Raw genomic sequence first — 23,523 nt, forward strand, 5'->3', positions numbered from 1 at the left:
AACCCGGGACCACTCAGCCACAGGGAGCGGACAGTTGATAGAGTTGACGCATTGCTTAATGCAATAGGCTCATTCGGGAAGAGCGGAGTTCTGGTCACCATCTGAACATTCAGATTAAGGAAGCAGCTCTCTTCTTAGGCTTCCCGTGGCTTCCAGAAATCGATTAAAGTGCATACCTGAATGGTTGCCCATACGACCTTTTGCTCCATATTTAATTATGGGACATAAAACTGCCATCTTCCTACCATCGTTTGACGATGTATTAATTTCAGTTACAAAGTGAGTATGGAGCCTCTTACTCTTGTTTGTACAGATGGAGTAAACGGTTGGACAAGCATTACGGCTACTCCGCGCGGTATTAGCCGAGCGGTCTAGAGCGCTGCAGTCATGGACTGTGCGGCTGGTCCCGGCGGAGGTTCGAGTCCTCCCTCTGGCATGGGTGTGTGTATGTTTGTGTTTGTCCTTAGGATAATTTAGGTAAACTAGTGTGTAAGCTTAGGGACTGATGACCTTAGCAGTTAAGTCCCATAAGATTTCACGCACATTTGAACAATACGGCTACGCGGACTAAATTAACAGTAACGCATACCACTGCCATATTGCAGAGTTTCAACATGAGAGTGGAGTAAGTTTTCTATCAATCTCATAACAGTGCAACTATATATGTCCACGTGCGAGGTGACTGGGCCACAATTAGTTTGTGATGAACGTGCAATAAAACATAACACGCAGAAAACGTCCGGCACTTAATTATGTGTCAAACAAAAATGTGTGTGGTGCGCTATTAGGACAAGAATCATCTGTCCATTATCCGTGTTTAATATCGACAGAATAAGTAGATCATGACAATGCCGTGTGGCACAGTGGCCTGGTGCAACCAACAGCACCTGGTGTTCCCACGCGGTCACCCGTAAAAATACTAAGGCCCGGTCTTGCGTAACTTCGTTGATCGGGCGGCAACTGGTGGATCCAATGTGCCTACGCGGTTGGTAATAAGTAGATGTGTTACGTATTGTATTCTATTGTATGTTAACCGGGGACCTAGAAACGACGGAGAGGCTCCGTCCCCGCTGCAGCCGCAGTGGTCCACAACCCCACGACGACTACCGCAGTCCACTTCACCCCTCCGCCGCCCCACACCGAACCCAGGGTTATTGTGCGGTTCGGCCCCTGGTGGACCCCCCAGGGAACGTCTCACACCAGACGAGTGTAGCCCCTATGTTTGCGTGGTAGAGTAATGGTGGTGTACGCGTACGTGGAGAACTTGTTTGCGCAGCAATCGCCGACATAGTGTAACTGAGGCGGAATAAGGGGAACCAGCCCGCATTCGCCAAGGCAGATGGAAAACCACTTAAAAACCATCCAGACTGTCCGGTTCACCGGACCTCGACACAAATCTGCCGGGCGGATTCGTGCCGAGGACCGGCGCTCCTTCCCGCCCGGAAAGCCGTGCGTTAGACTGCACGGTCGGGTTAGATGTGTTACGTAAGTCTGTATCCATTACTACACTGACAGACAGAAAAAGTGAAGTATCCAGAATGGGAAGAGAAAACGAAATGGAACATCATTGGTTGAGGTTGTATGTGATGTTATTTCAGTAATTACATTATTGAGTCAAATTAGCAAACAACTTTGCAGTATCTGTCCACTTATCAGTATGACGATGCACCCCATCTGCCCCGGATGCTTGACCTTATTCGCCTGGCAAGGATGCCATGAAGCTGTTGCATCTTCTCCTGAGAAAATATGGCCCACAACTGTTGTAACTGGTCGTTGATGTCCCAGATACAGACACTGGGATGGAGTTGACACAAGAGCTCATCTCACACATGTGCTATTGGGGACAGATATGAGGATCTTCGTAGCCAAGGCAGTACCTCAACATCATGCAGATGGTTCATACAGACGCGTACCACCTGTGGATGAGCATTTTCCTATTGAAAAGTGGCACCTTTAAAATGTCGCATAAGAGGCAGCACACGAGTAGGCAGGATGTCGATGACGTTCCGTTGTGCCGTCAGAGTGCGCGGCCCCCCCCCCCCCCCCCCCCCGGTCACTACCAACCGTGACCTGAAGTCATACCATCTGGCTCTGCACACCATGACGCCAGACATAACACGGCTGTGGCTCTCCAAAACATTGGAAGAATCGGAGCACTCCCCAGGTCGCCGAAATACTCGCCGACGGTCATCAGGGGTCGCGCAGAACCGATATTCATCGCTGAATACAATGCGACGCCATACATAAGCAGTCTATGCTTCTAGGTCATGGCACCGCTCCAATTGTAGCCATTTTTTGTGTTGTAGTGTTAACGGCACGTTACGCTTCGGATGGTAGTTCCCTAGTGCGGTTTCTGCTAGTCTTCGACTACTAATGCAGGATGAAACTGTTTCAGGGAGCCCATTATTTGTTATCAGATGGTAGGTGTAGAAGTGACGTGGTTACGATGTGCGTGTTGCGCAATACGTCGATGCCCCTCTGTGGTGGTCATACGTAGTCGACTGGAAACTTGACAACGAGTATGCCTGCCCTCACGTTCCCATGCAGTCCAGCTCCGGTCCACTGTCAGATCCGACTGCCCCAGAAATCTGTATGTTGCATATTTCGACCAAGCGGCCGAATCGAAGGCTTACTGAGGCCCCTTCCAGACTCTGTCAAATGCTGGTAGTGCTGTCTCACACGAGTGCACAGCATCTCCGTGTCATTCAGTGATAGTCAACATCTGATGCCGTTCACCCCTATCGTGTGGCCTATCGTTCCTGGTAATAACACTAAACACGAACAAGAAAAAAAAAAGGTTGAAATGGCTCTGAGCACTATGGGACTTAACATCGGAGGTCATCAGTCCCCTAGAACCTAGAACTAGTTAAACCTAACGAACCTAAGGACATCACACACATCCATGCCCGAGGCAGGATTCGAACCTGCGACCGTAGCGGTCTCGCGGTTCTAGACTGTAGCGCGTAGAACCGCTCGGCCACTCCGGCCTGGTAAACACGAACAACAGTGATTCATTCTTGAGGCCGTTCTACCTGTCAGAGAGACTGGCAGCATTGATCATTTACACATCCGCCGATGACGTGTATGTGTACGATGTTAAAATGACATGCGGCCATGACTTGTGGGTGCTTCCCTTTTTTTTATCAGACAGTGTTTTTGGTGACAGTAGAACAGGAATTACGTGATTCGAATGTGTTGCGGGAAAATATGCGTTAACCCAGCACCATATGGATAAATACCAAGAATGTATTAATATCTTGCCGTAACGTCCAAAAGTGAAGCCGAACTCATGTTGGTGGAATGTATAGTAAATGTGGTGGAGCGGACAGATGAAGGGCTGCCTGACCTTGGCCAGAATGGCGCATCTTGTGCTCCCCGACGCTATCACACGCCCAAGTGGAGGTCCCTGGATCGATTATCGATGCCGGCTGGTCCTCGGCGGTAAGCCCCCTATCAGTCTTGCTGAATGCCGGCATTATACGCAGTCTCAGGCATACAAGCGTAGTTACTCGAGTGAGGTGCAAGCATCGTAGCTCCTATTACCTCGAGCGAAACTAGTCTTGGGAAGGAATGAGATCATCTTCTGCGTGGCAGATCATTCCCAAGATAAGAGTTACAATCACAGTCATATTTCAATGGATGATCGGAACGACAACGAGCTTTCTGTTCACACTTATCTATTGCGTCTAGTTGAAGACACTAAGTTCGCCATTATCTTGAATAAACTATTAATTTGTTTTTGCCAGCTGAAAAGCACATAAGTTGAGGAATTGCGATCTGTGTATATTGTTTCTGCTCGGAATGAAGTAGGGTTATTCTTGTGCAGTGCACTTTTATGTCGATCGTACAATCATAATAGGGCCCTATTTGTCATGAAAGGTGGGTGTCAAATTTTAATTATCATTAAAATGTTGTTACAATAATTATTGATATTTAATTTTATCGATGCAGAGATCGAGGCTGTCCATCTATCTTATCACTCGTTGAATAGCGTTGAAACCGAAGTCAGCAGGCTGAAAGCCAGAATACTGAATTTCGCAGGTTCATATGTAAGGAAATTACTGTATCAGTGTTTGAACGCTGCACGCGCTAAGGTTACTGGAAATTAATTAGGAGTACTCAAAGCGAACGAGACTGAATACAGATTTCTTATTGGATGACACGTTGAATATGGTGCAGATTCAATGTCCTTCGTAACTCATCAACACCACCACTCTGGCGATTAGCAAACAACTCGGCGCTGATGGAAAAAAGATATATATGTATTCTGTTTATGAATGTGGTAAAACTTAGAGTAATATCGTTAACGTCCTGCTGCTTCATGATCGTAGAACAAAATCTCAGAACGAACATTATACCGTTCTTGGAATGTGGGGGTGGGGTGGGGGCGGGCTGGGAGGGTGGGAGCGAAGGAGGGAGAAACATCTTTCATACGGCTACATCCACTCGTGTGGGATAAGCAGAATGTCATCAGTATGTTACACTCTTAGGGTCCTGTCACCAGACTGTAAAAGCCAGTGCCTTTTAATAACACACAAATTGTTCTTATATTGAGTACTTAGGTATTCTCTCCCCGAGAACAAATGCACAAAATATCAACACAGTTTTCAAACTGTAGAAAAGGACCAAAACATCCATTATGGTATCAGCTGACTGCGCGAAAACTGTAAGAAAAATGACACATATCAGCAGACAGAACTCTCCAAGTTTCGATTCGTAATAAGCGCCGTGACTTAGTTGCAGAGCACACAACCAGGAGACAGGTGCGTCAGAACATGGCCTGCTACGGAGCGTTGTGTGCATATTGCGACGTAGAATTCGCGGAATTTTAGTCAGTTGCGACTGTCCAGCGACGATTTAATACCAGATATGAGATGAACCTGCAACATATAAAGCACTCCAAGGGTGGTACAACACATTCCGTGAGACTGGCTGCAGAGAGGGTGCAGCGTGTACGGCAGTTATTCATCGGGAGCCAGCTGAAATCGCCGCCGACACATGATAGCAGAAAACTGCAGACATCGCAGACAACTACCTGGCGTAACGTAAACGTCTGCGTGTAAGGCCATACAGGCTACAAGTTTTACATGATCTCACTACTCTGGACCGTATGTTTCGTTCTGACTTCCAATAACTTGTAGTAGCTGCTGGAGGAAGATGGTTTTCCACAGAAGTTTATTTTCAGTAACGAATGCCAGTTTCATGTGTCTGGAAAGGTTAATCGTGATAACGTGCGTATTTGGGCAGAGAACATCCACACGAGATTGCGGAACACATTCATAATTCATCTGAAGTTGCCGTCTTGTGTGCCACGTCTTCTTGAAAAGTTTATGAACTGGATTTCTTAGCGAAGAAAACTATGATTGGTTTCGTGTTCGTGGACATGTTGCGGCAAAGGCTTATGCCACAATTACAGCAAGGCAATGGAGACTTTATTTTGCAACAAGACAGTGCACCAGCACACTTCCTCTCAGACGTACAGGATCACTTCAAAGTCGAACACACCGAGCGAGGCGGCGCAGTGGTTAGCACACTGGACTGGCATTCGGGACTACGTTTCAAATTTCCATCCAGCAGTCCAGATTTAGGTGTTCCGCGATGTCCCTAAATCGCTTAAAGCAAATGCTGGGATAGTTCATTTGAAAGGGCACGGCCGATTTCCTTATGCGTCCTTTACTAAACCAAGCTTTTGCTTCGTTTCTAATTACCTCGTTGTTAACTGGACCTTAAACACAAATCTTCCTTCCTTCATTGCCGAACTGCCTCAGCGATGGATTGAACGTGCGTGCTGTGGTGATTCTCCTGTTCAGTGGCTGCATGTAATTTCTTCTTATGGGGTTACGTCAAAGATAGGGTATTTCAACTTCCAGTGCCACCTAATTTGGAGATTTACAAGATATGGTAATTAATGAGGTCGCTCATTCTGATCCTGATGGGTTGGCATGTGTGTCGTAAGAGTTTGACGTTTGAAGCGTCCCAAACGGGGCCTATTTTCAGCAGCTATGATCTGAGTTACAAACTTGGAGAGATGCTCTTAATCACCGATAGGTGTCTGTTTCCTGTATGACTTGTAGTATTTGCGCGGTTATCTTCTGAAAGCCTGGGGTACTCATAAAGCCCTATAAAGTAATGGAACTCACTGTAAACATCTGTTCAAAACATTTGGGATTTTAACTAGTCTACTTGAGTGCATTAACCAGTCACTCAAATCAAAACTAACCTTTATTATTATTATTGCAAAAACCTCTGTGTGCACGACCATGGAACAAGATCGAGATTGATTTCGCATTTAGTAAGGAAGAATAAAAATAAAACCCATCAAGAAATAACAATGTACGATGAAATGCGTAAAGAGAGTACTAAAATTTATTTTTAAGAAGCCTATTAAAAAGTACCTAATAAGGAATATATTCTATGCAGTGAAGGATTATTTAGATCAGGGCTTCCCAACGTGTGGTCCGCGGACCCCTTGGGGGTCCGCCGGCTCTTTCTAGGGGGCCCGCGGCCACCCTTCACCAAATCGTGTAAAATAGTGAGTAAAATTATTGAATAAAAATGTGAAAATCAAATTCGTCACTTTTTTTCGTGTGAAAAACATGTGTACTTTTGCTTCAGGTCGTATTCCCAAGCAGCCTTTGCGGTTCCTAAGTGAGAACGCATACACAGTTTAGTGCCCGAGAATGCGGCTTCTCTGATCGACTGTTTCGCAACAATACGGGGGTCGTTTGTGTACCGGCTCACGGCGCTAGATGCGCTGAAACCTTTAACGCATGCGCGGAGCGTGCTTTGTCGACCAATCACAGCGCTCGCTGGCAAGTATGCGGCCCCAGGCATCATTAAATGTTAAACTTGCTTTGTCAGTGCACTACCTATTTCATAAGTCGATTTTTGACCTCCAAGTTGTTTTCATTCATCTCTAAACCAAAGACTATTGATTCTTCGGAGGGGTGGCGGGGGGGGGGGGGGGGGTTAATTGGGAACATGGAACTTGCATTAAGAAGCTTTCAGTTCCCATGGGTTTCTCTCTGAAATTTAAAGTTACTGTGCTCTTGACTGACTAGGGGTCCGCCATGGATTTTCGACTGAAGAAGAGGTCCACCAGCTGAAAAGGTTGGGAAGCCCTGATTTAGATGATACAATGTGTTAAAAATGTAACAAGTTAATAATAATACGAGGGGCATTTAGTAAGTAATGCAGCACATTTTTTCTGAAGGCACATTGGTTTTATTCAGGATCTCAATAAACCATATTATTCCCCATTTTTTGATACAGAATGCTATTTTTCAGCATAATTCTCGTTCAATGGGACGGCCCTACGCCACATTACTGCGAGGGCCTGTATGCCTGCTGGTCGACGTCGGAGCCAACATCTTGCTGCATTAATAACCCCTTCAGAATCCCAGAAGACCGTCGCAATGACTTTTAATGGCCGTGGGTGTGGCAGTGCGACATGTAACTTTTCCTTCAGAGCAGAGCTCATGTGCCGCTACTCCATATATTGCCGTTCTGTTTCCGGTTCTAAGTGATAAACCCATGTTTCATCGCTTATGACGATGTTCGACAAAAAATTGTCACGATCAGCCTCGTAACGCACAAGCAAGTCCGCAATTTCGTTGTCCTCTACGGTCTTCTGTTAGGCGGCGAGGAAACAATCGGGTATACACCTTTGAGCACCACCTATTGGCGGGAGGACGACGGTTCAATCCCGCGTCCGGCCATCCTGATTTAGGTTTTCCGTTATTTCCCTAAATCACTCCAGGCAAATGCCGGGATGGTTCCTCTGAAAGGGCACGGCCGAATTCCTTCCCCATCCTTCCCTAATCCGATGAGACCGATGACCTCGCTGTCTGGTCTCCTTCCCCGAAACCAACCAACCAACCAACCAACCACCTATTGGTGGAAGAGTGTCAGACTGCCAACAGAAACGTCCGGTTGTGCAGCGAGGTGTTTGTTTGTGATCCGTCGATCACCGCGAATGAGTGTGTCCACACGGTTCAACATTGCAAGAGTCAGCGGCTGGCCGGCAAACGAGAGATCGGACAGGTATGCTCGAGGTTGTTGCGATGATGACAGACCCCAGGCCCAACATCTCACCGTGCTTTTGTTCACTGCGAGGTCTGGGCACATGTTTTGCAAGTACCAATGAATGTAAGGCACCTGCGTTACATACGCCGTTTTGAAGGACACGTATAGCGCCACCACCTGTCGTAACGTCATGTATTGTAGGGGCTGAAGCTTGAATAACCGCGATGACCCACAACAAGTTTCGCATTTTTGCAGCGGAAATTAGCTGAGAAAAATGTGTTGCATTACTTACTGGACGCCCCTCGCAATATACTTTGTTCTGTAGACTGGGTTGGTGTTTGGGAGGATGGAGGTTCTAATCTTCATACGACCTTTCTGATTCACTTTTTCCCTGGTTTTCATATATAGCATCACTCAACTGCCGGGATGATTCCGGCTATAAGGACATAGCCGAATACTTGTCCCATCGTAGTCAAACTAGACCTGCAAGAATGAAAATGCCTATATTACTACTACTAATACAGCAAGAATACTGGATACGTTGTTGTATTAAAGTCTACTATTACTACTATTAGTGCTACGTGTCTAGCAAACACAAGCTTTTGGATAACTGTTATCCTTCATATGTCGGAAAGACTTTCGACTAACAGATCGCAGTACGTCATACTGAACGGTGAAATGTCAATTGAAACGAAAGCGGCATCGGGTGTACACAAACGATGTGTAATAGGACCTCTAATATTTTCTGTATGCATTAAAGATTTGTCAGACCAGGTTAGTAGCACTATCAGATTCTATTGTCTGCGTGGAGTATTCCCGCTGGATGATCGTAACGAAATTCAAAATAACTTACAGAGGGTGTCACTTGTGTCCTTAATGGCAGCATTCATTAAATGTGGATAAATGCAATTTAAAGCTCATAACAAGGAGAAATAGCCCTGTAATATCCTATTACAAGATTAACGATAAACCTGTGGGGCCTGTCATAGCATTTACATACCTAGGGGTCTAACGATGCAAGTGATCGGAACGAGTACGTGAAATCAATATTTGTGAAGATATATGTATTAGAATGATTCTAGAAAAGTATAGTACATCTGTAAAAGAATTGTATGCAAGACGATAGTAGCAAGTCTTGTGGAGTACTGTTTCAGGATTTAGAGTCGCTGTTCAGCTGGCGTTATAGCAAGCATTGGACGAATTGAGAGATGCGCTGCTAGAATCTGAACATGACGCTGTAGCGCATACTAACGTGTACCTGAGATGCCAGGACAACTTAAATGGGAGTCTCTGGAAGAAAGAGATACTTATTTCTCGGGAAAATGTGTTCTATTCATTGAAACAATCGTTATTAGAGGATGACTGTGGGAATTCTGGTGCTTCAGTCGTATACAGAGTCATACAGGTAGCTGCCGCCTACCATTCTCATTTTATGCAACCTGAAATGCTATAGCTGGCCTTCATAGACCACGGTAACTATTAGTCCTACAGAAAAAATGAGCAGGAACTTTTTGTAGGAAATTTAATGTAGTTAAATTGTGTACTGCGATACGTTTTCGCTGGAGGTCACGGTTTTAGAGTTACTCAAGAAAGACGTACGAAAGTGACCTTCAAACGCACCTCCATCCCACATTCATCCCTCATTAGTCAGGATTTCTAGTTTTTAGTTCGTGGCGCTCCCTCCTACCACTGTACAAAAATTTACGGCTACACGAACTATTCCCGATATTCAATCTTTTTTGTTCTCTATTGATTGGGCTATTGCGCCACTAGCCAGTCGGGTACTTTGCTAACATTATTAATCTACACATGCCCGTGTGGGTAATGAATAGAAAACTAATTTTGTCACCGTTATGCTAGAACTAATTACGTTTGCAGTTCGATCCAAACTTAACACTTCCAGTACAGTCGTTTCGTAGTTAGAAGGCCCTTACGAATAAAGTGATGTAATTGTTTATTTTATGCTGTCAAAATTCAAAAAACAGTTAGGTAAAATTTACACAAACATCAGTTTTACAATTTATGAGTGGTAGACCTAGACTAAGCCGGTGGCGTAATGAGGCCAGTCAGTGAAGACCAAAAATGGTCGAATGTGGGAGATACGAGGGTTGTCCGGAAAGTAAGGTCTACAATGATCTCCAGTCGAGAGGGACCGAGCTACACTATGTGATCAAAAGTATCCGGACACCTGGCTGAAAATGACTTAAAAGTTCGTGGCGCCCTCGATCGGTAATGGTGTTGGCCCAGCTTCCACTCTTACACGCACACGTGGAAGGTTTATTGGGGAATGGCAGCCCATTCTTCACCGAGTGCTGCACTGAGGAGAGGTATCGATGTCGGTCGGTGAGGCCTGGTACGAAGTCGGCGTTCCAAAACATCCCAAAGGTGTTCAGTAGGATTCAGGTCAGAACTCTGTGCTGGCCGGTCCATTACAGGGATGTTATTGTCGTGTAACCACTCCCCCACAGGCCGTGCATTATGATAAAGTGCTCGATCGTGTTGAAAGATGCAATCGCCATCCCCGAATTGCTCTTCAACAGTGGGAAGCAAGAAGGTGCTTAAAACATCAATGTAGGCCTGTGCCACGCTAAACACCAAGGGGTGCAAGCCCCCCTCCATGAAAAACACGACCACACCATAACACCACCGCCTCCAAATTTTACTGTTGGCACTATACAAGCTGGCAGATGCCGTTCACCGGGCATTCGCCATACCCACACCCTGCCATCAGATCGCCACATTGTGTACCGTGATTCGCCACTCCACACAACGTTTTTCCGCTGTTCAGTCGTCCAATGTTTACGCTCCTTACACCAAGCGAGGCGTTTACCGCCGTGATGTGTGGCTTACGAGCAGCCGCTCGTCCATGAAATACACGTTTTCTCACCTCTCGCCTAACTGTCATAGTACTTACAGTGTATCCTGATGCAGTTTGGAATTCCTGTGTGATGATCTGGATAGATGTCTACCTATTACACATTACGACCCTCTTCAACTGTCGGTGGTCAATGTCCGCCACAGACTAGGTCGGCCTGTACGCTTTTATGCTGTGTGTGTCCCTTCACGTTTCCACTTCACTATCACAGCGAAAACAGTAGACCAAGGGATGTTTAGGAGTGTTGAAATCTCGTGTACAGACGTATGACACAAGTGACACCCAATCACCTGACCACGGGCCGGCCGCGGTGGTCTAGCGGTTCTAGGCGCGCAGTCCGGAACCGCGCGACTGCTACGGTCGCAGGTTCGAATCCTGCCTCGGGCATGGATGTGTGTGATGTCCTTAGGTTAGTTAGGTTTAAGTAGTTCTAAGTTCTAGGGGACTGATGACCACAGATGTTAAGTCCCATAGTGCTCAGAGCCATTTTTTCACCTGACCACGTTCGAAATCCGAGAGTTCCGCGGAGCGCCCCATTCTGCTCTCTCACGATCTCTAATGACTACTGAGGTTGCTGATATGGAGTACCTGCCAGTAGGTGGCAGCACAATGCATATAATATCAAAAACGTATGTTTTTGGCGGTGTCCGGATAGTTTTGATCACATATTGTAGCTTGAATCTAACAAAAGTGCCTTGTTCCTTGCTTACCGCACCACTATTCTTGCCAGTCCCACCTCTCCGCGACGCTTATTCCTTGCGTTGCAGCCGTTAACGATGAAATGGAAAATCGACGCTCCCGCCAAATGGGAATTGCGTCTTGTGATTAAATTTCTGTGCTTTATGGGGTCAACCCTTATTGACATCCATCGCCAGTTGACCGATGTGTATGGAGGAAAATGTATGGACGTAAAAAAAAAAAAAATGAGCCGTACAGACGTGCACGACGACGCCGGCTGCGGGCGTCTGTCAGTTTCGGACGAGAGAGTGACGAAAGTCGAAATAGTTTTGCTTGCGAATCGGCGTGTTACTGTGAGAGAGGTTGCCGAACCGATAGGGGGCGTCTCTGAGACTACCGAACAAAAAAAAAAAAATGCATCGAAAGTGCCCGCAAATTTCTGCGCCGTTAGCGGGAAGAGGGTGAGGAATTTCTAGATTCAATTGTAACCGGGGACGAGACGTGGGTTCACTGCTTTACGTCAGAGACTAAGGAACAATCGAAACAGTGGCGGCCTTTCGGTTCTCCAAATGTCAATAAGTTAAAGGAAACTCCGTCAAGCAGGGAAAGTGATGGTTCCGGTATTCTGGGATAGAAAAGGCGTTCTGCTGGTTTTCCACCTGGAAAGATGTACACCAATCAGTGCGGCAAGGTACTGTGAGACACTAACAAAGCTCCGCCGGGCTATATAAAGCAAAAGGGGAGGGGTCGACTAACAAAGGGAGTTCGTTCGCACCATGACAACGCCCGCCCTCACGTCGCCAGCACCAAGATAGATCTCATCGCCAAATTCGTCCGCAGCTCGTGGTCCAAAGGCTAGCGTTGCTGCCTGTTATTCACAGGGTACCGCGTTCGATTCCCGCCCGGCTTGGAGATTTTCTCTGCCCAGGGACTGGGTGTTTGTGGTGTTCTCATCATTTCATCACCACCACTCGTTACAGTTACTAGTTTTCGACCCTAACAGTCAAAATATGGCACTGTCACTTAGAACATCTTGTAGACCTCCAATCTCCTTAATGATGTCAAGGCTTCAGAAGGAAATGCAGATCTGAACAGTGATACAGCTTATTCATACTGCAGTAGATTCTAATTTTTAATTATGCGCTAATGCGATAAAGAAGCGATGAAATTTGGAAACTGTTACAGCTATTGGTGCTGGTGCTGTTGGTCTGTTAAACGTATTAACCTCAGCGTGAGTATACAAGAGGTTCACCACTGAGTCACTAAAACCACCAAAACTGATTTGAATTTTATATAATTCGTAGGTTGAATTTCAACGATAATACTCACGAGAACACACACATCAAAGTTTTTAGTCTAAAAGATTGAAAATAAGTGATACGTGTTTCCCAGAGCAGTGTTGAATTGAGAGTCAGTCCAGAACACATTTCATCATAGGAATAACGAAAGTAATTCATGAAGTTTATTTCAGCAAAACTGGTTTTACAGCGTTATCAGATGTGATTTTGCTTCAGAGAAAACAATATTTGTAACGGAAGTATTGTATCCTAGATCAAAATCCTCTAAAACATTTTTTCCCTCACTTGACTTCTGGCGGTAACAAGTTTTTGCCATTAACCGCGATTTCCTATAGCCAACTGCATCTTCATCATTAAGCAGTCCATAAATGTGAAACTGGACTAGAACATTACTAACAGCAACAACCAATTCCCATACAACACTTGGAATTAGCCAGTTTAACGTACCTGTTATTGAATAAAACCACAAGCTGGATGTGTGTCTCTGGTAGTACAGCGATTGGACAAAAACATTGGAACTCTAGGCATAGCAATGCTTTTCAATCTTCTTCTTCTGTAGTGGTCAATCCAAGGATTGGTTTGCAACAGCTACAATGGCAGCTTGTCTCCATTCTGTGCGTCTTTCAGCTTTTCTCTTCATTTCTTTATAGGTGTTACATCCCACACCTTTCACGATTTGATCCATGTACCTCAGTCGTGGTCTTCCTCTTGGTTTTTTTCCCTCGACATATCCCTCTAGGATTGTGTTCAGGAGTCCTTTATGTCTTAGTAGATGGCCTGTAAATTGCACTCTTCTTTTAACAATGAAACTCCAGAAGCTTCTCTTCTCACCTGCTCTTTCCAGAACCACTTCGTTTGTGACCTTGTCGATCCATTTTATTTTGAGCATGCGTCTATAGCACCACATATGCTGTAGGAAATCCGTTGGTATTCAAAACAGCTTCCAGTCGTCTCGGAATAGATCAATACAGACCCTGTAAGGTTTTCAAGGGAATTTTATACTCTTTCCTGCAAAATAATAAGTTCAGGTAACGATTATGGAGGTGGATAGCGATCACGCCCACTTCTGTGCTAAGTAGATCAGAAAGTTCAATAATATTGGAATCTGGTAACTGTGGTGGTCATGGGAGATGCTAACAGATATTGTGCCATGGGATGGAACTGATGACGCAGAATGGTCTCACAATCCTTGGCAGTAATGCAAACTTGAAGAGTAACCATGACACCCGTGGAATACCCTGATATGACTGCCCAAATCATCATCGAGCGTACGCCATGATTCATAATTTAGATGTCAACACGAACAGAAGTTGGAAACGGTGTGACACGAGACTCTTTCGACCAAATTACATCCGTCCATTGCTCCATAGTACCGGTTTTATGACTTGGGCACCACGTTTTCTTGTTACGGGCATTCGCATCTCTGATAAGCGATTCAGGAATTCGAGCTCGCCCTGCAATTCGGTGCTCACGGAACTCCCTTCGTGGTGTTTTTGCGCTGGCAGGGTTCGCGAGAGTGATTTTGAGTTCTGTGGTGGTTTTTGCAGCTGTCGTCCTCTTATTTTTTTGTCACTAACCTCTTCAACGATCATCTACAACGATCACGCAACACACACTTTCGTCCGCGTTGTGACTTAGCGGCTGATGATTTCCCGCTTTCCCCGTGTACCGTAGATCAGGGCTTCCCAACCTTTTCAGCTGGCGGACCCCTTCTTCAGTCGAAAATCCACGGCGGACCCCTAGTCATTCAACAGCACAGTAACTTTAAATTTCAGAGCGAAACCCATGGGAACTGAAAGCTTCTTAATGCAAGTGCCATGTTCCCAATGATTCCCCCCCCCCCCGCCCCGGAAGTATCAATAATCTTTGGTTTAGATATGAATGAAAAAAACTTGGAGGTCAAAAATCGACTTATGAAATAGGTAGTGCACTGACAAAGCAAGTTTAACATTTAATGATGCCTGGGGCCGCATACGTGCCAGCGAGCGCTGTGATTGGTCGGCATAGCTCGCTCCGCGCATGCGTTAAAGGTTTCAGCGCATCTAGCGCGTGAGGCGGCGCACAAACGACCCCCGTATTGTTGCGAAACAGTCGATCAGAGAAGCCGCATTCTCCGGCACTAAACTGTGTATGCGTTCTCGCTTAGGAACCGCGAAGGCTGCTTAGGAATACGATCTGAAGTAAAAGTATACATGGTTTTTCACACACAAAAAATAGTGATGAATTTGATTTTCACATTTTTATTCAATAATTTTACTCATTATTCTACACGATTTGGTGAAGGGTGGCCGCGAAGCCCCTAGAAAGAGACGGCGGACCCCTCGGACCACACGTTGGGAAGCCCTGCCTTAGATGTCTTCTATGCGTTGCATCTTGAAACGCCAAACATTTCGCCTTCCTAACTCACGGAGGCACCCACCATACGAACACCAACATTTTGCTCACGTTCGAGTGCACTGAGCTTCGACGTAATGCACTGTCAGCTACACAGAACACAGTTATAACCACGACACACTATTGCAACGTACTGAGGACACGGCACTGCTGCCGTTAGTGGTCAAATACAACAGTGCAATCTGAAGGTTTAGCCATCATCTGCAGTTATGTTCAAGTATCCGTTTCTCGCGATGTTTCCATATTTTTGTCCAACCCCTGCGTAAGTGGTCCTGAAATTATTGCTTTTCGACGCAATTGTTTTGCGAAGATCGTGTTCCGTTTAAACGTAAAAACACGCAGTCGTCCTGCTGAAGTAGCTGGGTCTGAAAATGCCGGCGAAATTGATCCAGAATAGTGGATCAGTTTTCTTGATGTAGATTACTATGCTAATTCTGTATCACCTGACAATAATTTCTGAACGCAACAGACTTCTCCGCAAGTCGTTGCCGTAGTCATAGAATGTTTCGTAGCCTTTGCACCGAAAGTCAAAATACGTTGCTATATCCATAGTTCATTTCGAAAGGCTGCAAATTGATATCAGTGTGGAGTGAGTAGAAATACTGTATGTGGTATAAAATCTGTAAACTGAGTTTTGTATTTCCTTTTACAGGATCACCTACATCCACTTGCCTCTGCAGAGCAAATGGCTGTACGTAGGCACCGAGCGTGGGAACATTCACGTTGTAAACATTGAATCCTTCGTTCTGTCGGGATACGTCATCAACTGGAATAAAGCAATCGAAGTGTAAGTATGCACCTTTTAATTACCCATGTAATAGACAAGTTTCTTGAAACTATTTATTTATTGTATGTGTCAGATATTCTTTTCATGCTAGAAACCACCACCACAAATATTCGGGGTGGTGGTGGTGGTGGTGTCGCCGCGAACAGTGTAACTAACAGCGTGTGCAGCACAAAACCTCCCCCCCCACAACTTTATCGTAACAGTCAGAGTGGTCTTCTTTTGCGTCAGTAGCAGTATAACACTGATACAGAAAAACTGGATCCCACAAGAGTGACAAGCTTGTTGTTGGTTCACTCTAAATAAACAATTAGTACACACGACTGTGATGTGAACGCATTGCTCTTACGCAGGCGCCTCAAAGCTTTTGGGTTAAAATTATACAAATTGTGGAAGTTCTCATCAGAGAGCTTTGAAATAGGAAAGTGTGGCAGAGAATTAATATGTAGTTGTTTATTGACATAGACAATTTCAGTCTTACAGCAACAACTTACGCTGATAAGTGTTCAAAGTAACGACCGCCAGTCTCAATGCACGGATTACAACGGCGCATTAAAATATTGTCATACTCTCTGACATCCGTGTTTTTTATTCTATGAGACAGCCCGCTAGCATCCTACATCCCAGCTCATCTTAATTTTTAACTAATATTTTACACACATACACACACACACACACACACACACACACACACAAACGCGCGCGCGCGCACACAATAGGAAAAAATACAAAATAGCGAGTTAAGGCGATTCCACTGGAAGTGGGCCAGGATTCCCACTTCCAATCAAACGGTGACATTATCTGTTGTTCAGGAGTACAGGGACATTAATACAGAGACGAGATGTTGCACTGTCGTGTTAAAACCACATCCTCTCGCCGGTCGTCGTCGTCGTCTATAGCTGTGGCAGCACTTCTCAAATGACTGCCAGGCGACGTGAAGTATTCGAACACGTTAGCAACAAATGAGGTACTGTCTGTATATCTTATTAAATATCAGCTCAAAATTTCGTAGAAAATAGCTACTGCTGATCTTAGGCGACCGTGGCGTATAGACTTCGATTACTGCCAACGTGGCTATTCCCGCAGTTGAAAACGCTGTCAAGGTTGAAATAAATCTCATCAGTGAACATACCTTCTGAAATTCTACTGTGCGAGCAATTCTTTGCCGATAATCTTGCCCAGTTCTGTAGCTAGAACGAGCAAGTATCCACGACGTTGAATTTTTGCGATAAAGATGACGCCTGTTGTGAAAGTTTTCCGGGCACTACATCCTGCTGTACCGTATATAAAATCCCCCGAGCTAGCCACGCGGTCTAACGCGCTGCTTCCCGATCGGGAATGTGTGCCGTTCCCCGGCACGAATCCGCCTGGCAAATTAGTGTTCAGGTCCGGTGTGCCGTCCAGTCTGTGGATGGTTTTTAAGGCGGTTTTCCTTATTCCGCTTCAGTTACTCTATGTCGGCGATTGCTGCGCAAACATTGTCTCCACGTTCGCGTTCACCATAATTACTTTAGCACGCAAACATTGGGGGTTACACTCGTCTGGTATGAGACGTTCCCGGGGGGGAGGGGGGGGGGCCACTGGGGGTGGAACCGCACAATAACCCAGGGTTCGGTGTTGGGCGGCGGTGGGGTGGGTTGACTGCTGTGTCCTGTTGTGGGGTTGTGAACCATTGAGGGCTACGGCGGGACGAAGCCTCTGTGTCGTTTCTAGGTCTCCGGTTCAACACACACACACACACACACACACACACACACACACACACACACACACACACACACCGTATATGAGGTGCGTCTCTGCTAGTTACTGTAACAAGTTGCAAGCTGAACTCCTATCTGAGATACTATTCACGATCTGTTGCGTCAATGTGCTAGACGAGTTAGTGGAGATCTCCAGAAATTAACTGACGAAAAAAGGACACTGTTTTCAGGAAAGTAATCTCACCAGGGGAAAAGATTTTCGTGACCTGTCTAACCGGTAGGTAATTATTCGTTGTCTGCAGTTATATTTACTGTTTCAGTTGCGGCTATAAAGTGTACATAGAAGAGATTTGTCAGTTTTTATTTGAGAAGCACGTTATTATAGACTGAAATTCACTTAACAAACCCTTTATACAAAATGAAGGAAAGGTGCCTCATTTGTTCACATATCTTATTTCTTAAAATAATTTCAGCGCGCCTGATGTATCGGACCCATTTGTTGCAGCCGGAGTGTTATTTCGGCCTGGAGTTGGTTTTCAGGAAAACATCCATAGCCCGGATGGTGAAATGTGTGTTTTCTGTGATGTAAAATTCTTGTGGTTGGAGCGTCTGGAACAGGCTGTGACGAAATAGACGATCGATGATTTTCCACGATTTTCAGTGGGCCGGAGTCCAAAAGATTCGTTATAAGTAGTTTGAACGTGATTATAAGGTGAAGAGGCTTATTTCAACATTGCTTCATTTGTGACACTCGTAATTCCCAATACCTTTTTTCCCCATTTCGCATTTTGGGTCCTGAGATGAAGTGTCCCTTGTTGTTGGTCTCATCTACATCTGACAGATAAGATTCGGAGTCAAAACTTCCCACAGAGCTCGGGGGAAAATAACTAGGTAGGGGTGAGCGGCAGGTGTACTGGTAGGCCTGTCGGCAGAACCTCGAGGCGAACGCTCTGACTGCAGAGCTGCCACACTCAAGTAGATGCCATGTGCGAGAGGCTCTATTGCGTCCCACGCTTCTGTCTGGCGTCTCTGTCAGCATAGCTGCCGTGCCATCCCGATGCGGCAGGGTCCTTAAAGTGATGGTCCGTCTTCGACAACCAGTCATGAAATTTCAACAGTTACAAACTTCAAAGTTTACATGTCACAGACGACTGTGTTGTTTTTCTAGGTGATGCCACCGTTAGTGTGGCAGGCAGTTGTTTGTGTGAGGCATTTGTTTGAAAACTCCTTATGTTTCATAACATATTGCTCATTCCAAACCTCGTACCGCCTGAAAAGTATTTATTCCAAGAACTGGCCCCTTACCGAAAAACAATCCGTTTAGGATGCTCTACTATCTGTATAATTTTGACCATAAAGGTTTGGGAAACTCTGTATTCTGTTGGAAAAACAGTCTGGCGTCACACGCAACGACTGCAGTAGCACGTCCCGAAAATTATGGCCAGTTTTTCAATGAGAACTGTCGAGAATATTGACTCGAGAGAAACTACTTTGGGATAATCTCAGAGTTAACGTAAGGACATATGATTGGGTCCTATTGTCGTTGCCTTTTTTTCCACAGGCTTAGGCGAAATAAAACTGGCCCAGAAAATATTTACAGTAAGACTGACATAGGATTGACCGTTCTTTACGAATATCACAGAAGGTACTGGAAATAGTCATCATTGACGTCGAAACCGATGTATTTTGCATTGCAGACTTTGCTGCAGATTTTGCCACAACATTTCCAGTCTCAAATTCGTGCAAAAATAGTTCCGCATACAATGGATGAAAATTTTCACTCTGCAGCGAAGTGTGCGCCGATGTGAAACTTCCTGGCAGATTGAAACTGTGTGCCGGATCGAGACTCGAACTCGGGATCTTTGCCTTTGGAAAGTTGGAGAAGAGGTAATGACAGAACTAAAGCTGTGAGGACGGGACGTGAGTCGTGCTCTGGTATCTCAATTGGTAGAGAACTTGCCCGCGTAAGGCAAAGGTCCCGAGCACGAGTCTCGGTCCGGCACACAGTTTTAATTTGCCAGGAAGTTTCAGTTCCGCCCACGTTTCCACGAATTATGCTTCGCATAACTCTCGACAGTTAAAACACGATGTTTTATCGTAAGCATAATTTTGTGCTGCATCCAACTGGTCACTAAGTTAATCTGCTCCTCTCACTCATTCAAACGTGATGATACAGCGAAGTACTCGGGACAGGGATTGCGGAGGTGCACATTGACAGACATGTGGCGATAACCGATTAACTCCTAGCTATTGGTTTCCAGAATTTTCTATGATGCGCAGTTCTGTTAATTTCCAGCGGCCTGTTCCGCGTCAGTCTTTTAAATATTTTCCGGGCCAGTTCTATTTTGCTCGCCCTGAATAAGATCCACATATGATGAACTTCTGTACCATTTGCTTGACATCGATCATTTAGTCTGAAACGAAATTCGGCGTTGCAGCAAAATTTGTGAGAACCGAAAACGTCATCAGGCGAAACAATCTGCAGAATTCAGAAAACCTTAGAGACAATGCCAAATCAAAATAAAGACTCTACGAGCAAATGATGAGCACTGTCTGGTTTATTGGGACACTGAGTTTGGATGCTATCGGAAAACGTGAAGTGCAAGTATTATAAAATGGCAATTAGTTTGGCATTCAGGAGTTAAGTTTCTAAGAATGGAGTCGTGGAATGCGCATACTTGCGAAAAATTTTCCGCCCAATCTGCGCTTTAGCAAAAATTTTAACTTTTGCATAGGATTAAGAACGGCACTCTGCAAGAGCGCCCATACTATAGTTTGCAGGGGGAGGGGGCTAAACCTGGAGGTTTGGAGTATTTTTAATATTTTGGAAGATGAATGGCGACTTGCAAGTAGTCATATAAAGTTCCTTTTACGACCTTGTTAAAAACCTGTGTAATACCGCCTTTTAAATCATTTTCTTGAAAGGAAACACACCTGATTATAATATATTTTTTCCTTTCCCTGATATATATATATATATATATATCTCCCTCCCCCCCCCCTCTCCCCCCCCTCTCTCCCTCCCCCTCCCAACCCTCTGACTCAAGTATCGTGGGGTCAAGCCTGTGTTTAGGCGACTAAAAATTTGCTCCACAGCTTCCTTACCTGTTTCAGAATTCTCCGCATATGGGTTTTTGGAGTCGCCTGAAACGTGCTACAGGACGTAGATATATTGAGCTAATGGAGTGTTTAGTAGAGAGAAAAAACAGTGAGGCCACTAAAGGAACGAACTTCGGTTTCTCCATAGCTTATCGCAGATACCTTCCGAACACACCTCTTAATTATGCCCTGCTTGCTTTTATTCTGTCCTTAGTGCTCTCTCTAAAATGCAAGACGTCAAGCAAACTACTCTATTTTCAAAACAAACTACTTATTAGGAAAAAGGCGAAGTTTAAGGCACTTTCAAATGCTGCCTTAAAATTCGTCATGGCATGAAAATTACTGGACTGATTTTACAAACAATCGTCCTTGATCTATGGCCCAGCACTGTGCACGACATATTTGGCCATAACATTAATGGACAAATATACGTAATTGTTACACTGTTACAAAATTTCTCATAAGTTGTCAAGAACAGTATTGATACTATTCTGGTGTGAAACATCACGATGAGATTTCCACGCTGTTGTATGATATGTACAATAGCCAATTTAAATAATGGGAAGTGAAGAATCTGAAAGTTAGTGAAATCAGTGGCTTATATTGTAGGCCATCAAAGCTATAACCGAAGCTCATATCTAAAGTAAACTAGAAAGTAACAAACAATAGTAATAATTGAAATATCAGCCAGCTTTCCTTATGAAGAATTAGCGCATAAGGTGGAGTGTGTCTCGTTCTCTACCATCGAACAGATGGAAGAACAGAGCTTAGAACAGTCATTGTAACATCCTTCTCTACGAAACCTACGATACGGGGAAGGGAGGGTGGGGCGGAGAAATGTAAGAATCAGCACACCAAGACTTCGGAATCCCACGTCGCCATTCACAAATGATCGTCTCCACGACTGGCTTTAGAAATTCTACACAGCACGTGTTGCTAAAAGCAAGAAAGAGCGTGTTTGTGCGATTGTTAGGATCCTTAACAGCTGTGTTAGTATTATTTATTTCATAGTGTGCAATGCACCAACACCGTTGCTAGCGCTAAGTTTTCCAAATGGATGAACAATGTTTAATAAAACAATTAGTGAAAAGATCGTACTCGCTGTTGAAATACGAGGATGATTTAATGATAGTAAGACAGGGAAGGCCTATTCAAGCTCTTCCGTACTTTCACTTGCAGTGTGAGGTGAAGGAAAAAATAAGAACCCTTACAAAAGGTATTTTAAAATAAAGAATAACGATAAGTATGTGTGGCTGTCTGGTTCGTACGAACTAAATAAATTTTGTTGCTAGCCATGCTTGTTGTTTGCAACTGAGAAAACGCGCTGGTATAATATCAGTTTCGCAAATTTACAGTATTTAATCACAGCTTTGGATAAACATAGGAGATAAACGACCCGTATGAAATCTTTTACACGCACTCAACACGTAGCCCATTCATTCAGTTATCAGAAAGAAAACTGCTGACCGTTTGTACAATGAAAAGGTTAAAGAAAATAGAAATGCAGTGAAAAAATTGGTTGATGCAGTGGTACTTCTTGCAAAACAATAATGTTTTCTTAGAGACCACAGTGAAGGTGAGGGGTGATTAAATAAAGGCAGTTACATAGAACTGCCTCAGTTTCTAATTATGATGTGGCACTGTCTCAGCATTTAAACAAATCTACCGTTTTCAAAGGCCCCTCGGCTCTTGTACAGAATGACCTAATCAATTTTGTGGCCAGTCTTGCTACAGATCAGATTAAATCAGATATTTATAAGGCTACTTTTATTGGACTCATGATCGATGAAACAACTGAGGTAACCAATCAAAGTCAAATGTCTACTACTCTACGCTGTGTTTACGATGAAGGCTATTGCAATGAAATATACTTGTATTTCACTGATGTAAGTTCTGAGCGAACAGCAAGTGGTTTATTTGAATATGTAAAAAAGACTATAGATGATTTAGCATGTTCAAAAAAACTTGTTGCTCAAACTTTCGATGGTGCTGGAGTTATGACCGAAGATGTTTCTGGACTCCAGACTTCAGTTAAAACAGAGTATCCTGCTGCTATCTTCATCCACTATTGTAGTCACCGATTTAATCTCATACTTCCCAATCTGTTCATCCGCATTTTCTCACATTCCACTTCACGTACAGATATCTTAAAGCCTTTACCGAAAAGAAAACTCAGTGTCGCGCCTACAAGACTGAATGTTTCTTCCAGGCTCGTAACCACAGTTCATCTCTATAGAACTCATGGTATCATTTTCCTAACTTCAGTGGAAGAGGAATCTGGGAACTGGTGTAACGAAGTAGTCAACATGGCTTCAGGCGTTGTGCGATTTTTCTCAAGGACTCCAACCTACGTTTTCTTGATTCAATTTCGTAAAGCTTCTGCATATTCAGATATTCTTTTTGAAATTTTACAAAACAAGAGCATGAATAATTGTTACTGTACGGAAAAAATAAACAAAAATATTACCACACCGCAAAACATTAGAGGCACAGGATTTGAAGGAGTATGGTCAGAAACTATTGGCGTTGCTGATGAAGAGAACGAAGAAAGGCCTAGATAGAGCAACTATCCTGAAGATGAAACCCATTCTTCGTACGTAAGGATCTTCTGCAAAATCCTGGAAACATTAATAACTCAAACCAAATTAAGATTTGAATCACAGAAAC

At 44.5% G+C, this 23,523-nt stretch overlaps 1 protein-coding gene across 3 annotated transcripts in view; it reads left to right on the forward strand.

Annotated features, from left to right (window-relative positions):
- LOC126248377 (syntaxin-binding protein 5) overlaps positions 1-23,523 on the forward strand; it is a 1,030,224-nt gene that overhangs the window by 466,408 nt on the left and 540,293 nt on the right. For all 3 annotated transcript variants that reach the window (XM_049949310.1, XM_049949311.1, XM_049949312.1), the window contains exon 4: positions 15,923-16,057. In XM_049949310.1, coding sequence (XP_049805267.1) covers positions 15,923-16,057 — 135 coding nt within the window. The remainder of the gene's footprint in view (positions 1-15,922; positions 16,058-23,523) is intronic.

This window comes from Schistocerca nitens, chromosome 3, assembly GCF_023898315.1.
Source record: "Schistocerca nitens isolate TAMUIC-IGC-003100 chromosome 3, iqSchNite1.1, whole genome shotgun sequence".
Taxonomy (NCBI): domain Eukaryota; kingdom Metazoa; phylum Arthropoda; class Insecta; order Orthoptera; family Acrididae; genus Schistocerca; species Schistocerca nitens.